Genomic DNA, 7,538 nt, shown 5'->3' with positions numbered 1-7,538 from the left:
GGCAGGCAATTTTGCTATGTCCATTTTTATGCTATACTCGGTCACCTTAACTGTGTATGAACTGTTTTATCCCCACATTAGCAATGGCTACTAATTTTTAGCAAACAAAACTTGATGATTTATCATATTGTTGTTTGCATCCCAATTTCTGAGTGGCAAAAGACTCCAGGGGTTCCAGCATTTAACCAGTTTCATTGGAATGAAGGTCAAAGGTGTCTTTAGGATATACAATTTAATTTACAGATCTATCTATCTCCCCTAAGCAGGGGAAAGGGGGCACAGCATTAACACTCCAACAGACCTTGTCTCCTTATTAGGCTTCTGGTGTGTGTGTGTGGGGGGGGGGCTACAAAACCAGTTTTGAATTCATCACAAAGCAAGAAAAGCCTGTGTCTTGTCAGCTCCCATTGCCACTCAGTCTCTCACACAAACCTATTGTTCTGCTTACAAAATGATGTTGTATCTAGTCAGGTGAATAAGTGGGGGAAATGCCCACCCCCTGTTGGAGAGCACCAACACTTGGCTGCTGCTATGGCAACATGACCAACCCTTCAATTATGGAGATAAGTTGTTGAATTAGCCATCAACTTGAGGAAAATGCACTTTGCCCCTTCCATGTCCTCCTGTTCTCTCATTCTTTTTCCTTAGTGAGCAGCAGCCTATCATTTAAAAGTGATTGCCCATGCACATACACATACTGTACAGAAAAGCACTATTTCAAGTCTCACCCATGAGACACACTGAAGCAGGCAGCTGCCTCAGGCAGCAAAACCCCATTGGGGTGGTAATCCCCATGGGCGCCCCACTGGCTGCTGGAAAACTAGTGGCAGCGGTGACCTGGTGAGCTCTTGTGAGAACATGCTGCTGCCACTTCTCAGTTTTCTGGCAATGAGGTGGGCCGATAAGCGTCATCCTTGCTTCTCCTGTGGTTGTGGCGGGCCACCACTGGAACCGGCGCAAAAGAGGGAAGCCATGCAACCCCAGATTTGGGAGGTTCTTTTGTGGAGTGGCAGCAACCAGGTGAGGTATCACCTTCCTGTTTCGCTGGGCCACCTCTGCGCTAGCTGTACTACCGTATTTAAAAATGACACCATTAAATAACATTGGAGTCTCTTCTTCTTCATGAAAGGGCACTGTTACGAAAGTAGAGTTACATGACAGAACAGGGCCAGCCAAAGACGTTTTAGCGCCTGAGGCAAACCGCAAAATGGTGCCCCCCTCCCTACCATGGAAGAAGGAGTGAGTGAAGATGTACACTAGGAACAAGTAGGCAATAAAGATCTTTAGTGGGATATGCTGCACCTGTGGATCCTACCGCCTGAGGTGGTCGCAGCACTTTGCCTTGTGGGTGGGCCGGCCCTGCCTCATGCTTATGGTGCCACATGTCAAAAAAATGTACCCGAGAACGTCCACTTCTCATGGCAGTAAATGCTCTGCAGTGAAGCTTGACTGGTGTGAAGGACTTTCCTTACCAAATGGCTGGAGGGAGGTCGAAGCAGTCTGATGAGAAACCCCCCGTAGTTTTTCTTGCGGGGAGGTCCCCCCCCCCGTTGCAAAGGAAGCTTTCCGTAGGAAACCATCTCTCCCTGAGGTAAAGCACAGGTGATGGGAGGGGTTGTTTTGAAGAGGATTTTCCCGTGTCCGGAGGGGAGGCGAGGCGAGGCGGGGCGGGGGAGACCGGGACTGCGAAGGGCTTTCCCGCCGAAATGAGCGCTAGTCGGCGCTGAGCCCACGAGCGCCGCCGCCTTGTCGGAGGGTCCCCCTTTCATCTCGCCAGTGAAGCGGCTAGGGCTGGGCGTCCTCCGCTGCTCTGCCTGCTCACATTCACAGCAGAAGCAGCGGGCTTGGGCGGCTGCCACCTAGAGACCGGAGGGCGGGACGAGCGCAGAAGCAGCAGCAGTAGCAGTAGCAGCCGACGGCTCCAGCGCTGTGCAAGCGAGAGGCAGGCAGCCCTTTCCCTCCTCTGAGCGACCCAGCGAGGCGGCGGCGGCGTGCCGAGCGCCCAGCAGCCTGCCAGGCTTTGTTCCTCCCAGCGCCTCCTGCCTCGCCGTCCCTACTGCCAGTATCCTCTTCTCCTTCGTGGCGGCCAAATGATGAACTTTCTGCGGCGCAGGCTTTCGGACAGCAGCTTCATCGCCAACCTGCCCAATGGCTACATGACCGACCTGCAGCGGCCGGAGCCACAGCAACCTCCCCCGCCAGCAGCAGCGGCGGCGGCGGCGCCGGCGCCTGGTTCCTCGTCGTCCTCGGCCTCGGCTTCCCCGGCCTCGGAGCGCAGGCAGCCTCAGCCGGCGGCAGCGGCGGCGGCGGCGCCCCAGCAGCAGCAGCAGCCGCCGCCCCAGCAGCAGCAGTCGGTGGGCAGCAGCTTCTTCAGCTCGCTCTCCAATGCTGTGAAGCAGACGGCAGCCTCGGCTGGCTTGGTGGACGCGGGCTCGTCCTCCCCGGCGGCAGCCAAAAAGTTCAAGCTGCTCCTGGTCATCGATGAGCCTCACACGGACTGGTAAGGTGCTCTTTCCTTCCCTCAACAACCCCGCTACCCCACCCCGCCACCCCCAGCTGCAAAGTGTCCGGATTGGTGCCTCTCCTCACCCCACCCGGTTCGGAGTAGCAGAAGGCGGGAAAAAATGGCAAGCCCTAGTATGCGCTACCGCCATGCCTTAGTGCACTGGAGAAAAGCCCGTAGGCTTTGAAGGAGCGCTTGTCAAGCTGCATGGGCGCCCACTGGGCTGCAGGGAAGACGGGGGGGGGGGACGACGACCCTAATGCCGCTGTGTTGAGGTGGAATGGCAGCAACAGGGCATAGAAAAGGTGGGCTGCCTGTGTGCTGAAATGGCAGAGAAAGGGTCACCTTCCAGCTTTACTCCGTATGCAAAAGAAACAAAAAACAAAACCCAACCTTCAGGGTGGGGGGGGGGAAGCCAACGGACCTGCCTGTAGATTGTCACGTGCCGCTATTATGCATGTGCATATTTGGCTGGGAGTACATGTGCTGGGAGGTTCCAGCTGACTGCAGCTTCCCAGCACGCAACACACCTCGGTGAATTTACACCAGTACCATCACCCATGGCGGCCTTTGTGTACAGATTCCATGCAAGGTTTTCGCAGGGGCTGAAGCCAGGAAGTGTTCATTAAACCCTGCAAATGTATCTGTGGTGTTTAGTCACACCAGAGATGGAACCCATGAGACAAGGTGTGTGAGACTGGTGTGTTCCCAAATATAAGTTTTAAAACCACTATGCACAATTTGCCTAAATATTGTGAACGTGCTCTGTATTTGAATGGAGACAAGCTGTTTAATCAGCTTTTATCAGATTTATTCCAAATAGATGAGGGTAAGTTCAACAGATCTGGAGTGTTTGGATTTTCGTCCTATTTATCATAGTTGTTTCCACCAAATATGAATACCGCAGTGACTGCTAGATCACTGGCATGTATCCTGTGTGAAAGCAATTTCATTGTTTTGACAAGATATTAAACCTCAGTTTACAAAAGGGATGTGAAAAGGTGAGGTCTTATAACAGCAAAAAATAACCAACTTGGATGTAAAGTATCAAGAAGTTTTCAGTTATCTGATTTTGGTGCTTGACTGTTTTCCTTGAGGCTCTGGAAAATATTTACATAGTGAACTTGGGGAATGATCTGTGAGTACCTGATGGCTGCACCATTACTGAAGCTGACAGGTGTGGATCTGATCAGTTATCTAAATGAGAGATGATTGGGAGCTCAGTGGAATATAAGGATTTGTAATAAGTATTTTTTTTAAAGGAAAGAATGTTTCTACAGTGTTGGCTATGAGGTAAAATGTGCTGCAGATTATAACACAGGCATCCCCAAACTTCGGCCCTCCAGATGTTTTGGACTACAATTCCCATCATCCCTGACCACTGGTCCTGTTAGCTAGGGAGCATGGGAGTTGTAGGCCAAAACATCTCGAGGGCCGCAGTTTGGGGATGCGTGTTATAACACAAAGGGTTGCTTTGTACAACATTTTAAATATCATGCCTTTACTGTGTACCTGACAGCCATGTTTATGTGTCCACTCTAGACCACAAAAGCATATGTTTCAATAAATGTCTTAGTCTTTACAGTACCATGATAATCCAGTGCTATGCATATGCATGTCCACTTGGAAATAATGTCCACTGTGCATGGTGGTCTTTGTTTCCTAGTAAGCGTGAATAGGATTATACACAATTACCTGGTAGTAAGGCTGCAATTCTAATCCTACTTACCTGGGAGTATGCTCCATTGAATTCAATAGGACTTACTTCTGAGTAGATGGTTAGGATTATGCCTTTGTGCTCTTTAAATTCAGTGGGGTATACATCGGATTAAACATGCATAGGATCACAGCGCTGTTTTGCTGCAATACACTAACATTCCTGCTACTTTGGATGCTTGTGGTGTGCATGAAAATTAAGAGGTTTTAAACCAGTGATAAGCACTGAACATACAACTGTTCCCATCTTTCGTTATCTATCTACCTGCACTGTGTAATATGGTTATTGTGGAAATTAAAGCAAAAACAGTTAATGGTTTAGTACAGTACAGTATTTGATTTAGATTATCTTGTCTTGGTTTCCCCTGTCTGGTATTATGTGCAAATGATAGAACTAATACAGCTCACAGCAAGAAATCTTACTTTTTAATTCAAAATGATAGTGTGAATTTAAAGGAAAATGTGCTACCACAAGATGTGGTGATAGCAACCGGTTTATAAGCATGAATAAATTAAAAACCAGGACTATTTATGGCTATTAGCCATGATAGTTAAATGGAGCTTTCATGCCAGTAGCATTTGGAGTACTAAATGCTAGGGACAAATAAAAGGAGATCCTTCGTGCCTTCCTTAAGATGTTCCAAAGATGTTTGAATGGCTGCCTGTTGAAAATGAAATGCTAGGCTTAGAGGGGCCTTGGTCAGATAGACTAACTCGTAAACCAAATCCCGGGTATTCAGTGACAGCAACTGTCAGACATTTCCCAAGGTGGCATATTCCTTTGGTTTCTGTGCAGCAAAAAAAGTATGTGCATTTCCCCACCAGACTAGTGATGCTTATGTACCTTTGAGTATTGCCTCCTGCTATTCATGTTTTTCCATTTTCAAAATCTCTTAAAATTCATCTCTCTATTACAATAGATTCCAAGGTACACTGGATTTTCATTTTACGGCAATCATAGTATTATAGTTCACCAACATTTGGTTAAAGGAACACTCTGTTCCAGATCTAGATGATAATTGTGGTTTAGGAAATGTCAGCTGTGGTGTCCCTCTGTTAAATATGTCTGTTTTATGTTTCTGAGTTATTCTATTTTAAGCTCTTTATTTGGAAGGCTTTTTTAAAGGCAGAGGTTCTGTTTGCAGAAAAACTGATGAAGATTTGCTAGATTTGTAACAGAGAAATGAAATTGCATATTGCATGGAATGCATATGTCTCATTAGGAAATATATTTTCATAGTACTGTAAACGTAAATGAGGATCAGTTTGTTTGACCATATGGATCAAATAAGAAGAAACTATATTTTAATTTACTACAATCTTTTCTCTTTGGGTTAGAATAAGACAGCAGCTACAAGTGGTTTGTTTAACAACATTAGCTCCTGGTGAAGCCTCTTTGTGTGCATATCTAGATAAAGCAGTAGGAACATTTATGTTACAAGGTCAGAACTACCATATTTTATCTTGCATTCAAAATTTGTTTCTTAGACTTGGGTATCCTGGTCTGTGAATCTACTACAGTATTCTTATCCCATTGATGCGATAAGAGGTCTGCTACTTCTAAAGCACTTACATCTAGATTTACCGGGTAAAAACCCTTAGATGATTTCTGTTCTTATAAGTGTTGCATAAAAGAGAGAATCCACACCAGGTATGGCTTATCTGCCAGTACAAGTAGTGTGGGGTACATCTACAGGGGTGGTATCACTCAAGCACTAGGTTTGACTACTTGCTCTGGAGCAAGTCTGTCAGCATAATATTCCATAGGTAAAGAGGCAGGTGTGTGTGTGGGTATCAAGAGCTTTTCTACTCCACCTGAGGCTGGTTCCCTTCAGAAAATACTTCTACCCCTAGATCTGCTGTTCCTAAGAACTACAGAGGATTTACTGTTCATTTGCTTTGAGAGTATTTGTGATATCAGCAGCCCATATCCCAATTCTACCTCAGCTTATTACATAATTCTAGTCAGTGTACCACAACTGACAGAGGTTTGTGCTTCTTCACACCTTGTGTTTCTGCTTCCTCCCATGAAGAGTCTGGAAAGAACAGTTTGGTAATGCAGTTTGGTTTTTCTCCATTTCCATCCTACTTTATTCTAGTCAGTATTTTGGAACAAGTTTCCTTTTCCTTTTTTTAAAAGAAGTAAGTGCCTAACTATACACATACTTTATGTTGACAAATAGCTGGGAGTAGTACTTGCTATGTTATAAAAGTATGAATTTTGCTGCTCATACTTTATCAATCTGATTATAGGTGCAGGAAGAAACAGGATAATTATGGTATGTGGTCACCAGAATTATTTAAACTGTGCAAATGGAAATTTGCTTCATTCTTGCTACCATGTGAAAATTGGTTGTGGGTATTCTAAAGTAATGATGTCAATGGTCACCAAAAGGATGCAGTAACGGGATGAGAGCTTAAGGAAGTAAAAATTGGACTGTTTTTTATCTTGAATGGTCACTGTTGTATATAAATGTGTGTTTCTAATAAACTAATTTAGAATAGATTTCAGCATACTGGCACGGCACCATGATTATTATTAATCAAAATTGTCTTTCCAATCAATGCATCATGCCCATATTGATACCGGTATTTCTACAAACATTAATGTCTTGCTTAATTATATATACATAGATAGAATCATACAATCATAACTGTAGAGTTGGAAGGTACTACGAGGGTCATCTGGTCCAACCCCCTGCATTGCAGGAATCTTTTGACCAGTGCAGGCCCACAATCCTGAGATTAAGAGTCTCATGCTCTACTGACTGAGCTATAGCTAATGTACTAGATGGATTGTACATTGAGATTCAACCACACAGCTTTCTTTTTAAGATTCATATTCAGAAGCGAAAGCAAAGGGGGAAAAAAGAAAATGTTTAGCATCAACTTTGGAATTGGGTTTAACTAATTTTCTCAAGTTTTATAGGCCTAAATTTGGGCAGTACAGTTGAGAGGTTTGTTGTCTTGAAGCTAAACTCCTACCCCTGCAAATCTTTATTCTAGGATGAGCCAGAGCAAAGCTCTTCCTAGCACCTAGAACTAGGTATAGCCAGTCTGGGCAAACCCCTACCCCTGGGGTTTCCTCGTTTGTGTTCCAGAAGCTGCAGCACACTGGCCCATCTGCAGGGTAGGCCTTACTATTAGTAGGCAAAACTTGCAGATAGTTGCCTGGGTGACTTTTCCTTTTCAGTACTTCTAGTCTATGTGTTTCTCCATAATAGCAGTAGTGGGCAACTGAAGGCCCAATGTTATAATGGTAAATGAGGTGATGAAAATGTTGAGTAATAAGGAATTGCAATAGCAGCAGATGAATCCA

The 7,538-nt window shown here is 45.3% G+C and overlaps 1 protein-coding gene across 1 annotated transcript in view; it reads left to right on the top strand.

Annotated features, from left to right (window-relative positions):
• The first annotated feature begins 1,786 nt into the window (after positions 1 to 1,786).
• Positions 1,787 to 7,538, top strand: part of SYN2 (synapsin II) — a 152,167-nt gene continuing 146,415 nt past the window's right edge. The window contains exon 1 of the mRNA XM_035106223.2: positions 1,787 to 2,500. Coding sequence (XP_034962114.1) covers positions 2,091 to 2,500 — 410 coding nt within the window. The 5' untranslated portion in view covers positions 1,787 to 2,090. The remainder of the gene's footprint in view (positions 2,501 to 7,538) is intronic.

This window comes from Zootoca vivipara, chromosome 2 (assembly GCF_963506605.1).
Source record: "Zootoca vivipara chromosome 2, rZooViv1.1, whole genome shotgun sequence".
NCBI lineage: Eukaryota > Metazoa > Chordata > Lepidosauria > Squamata > Lacertidae > Zootoca > Zootoca vivipara.
This window is presented reverse-complemented; position numbering and strand designations above follow the sequence as displayed.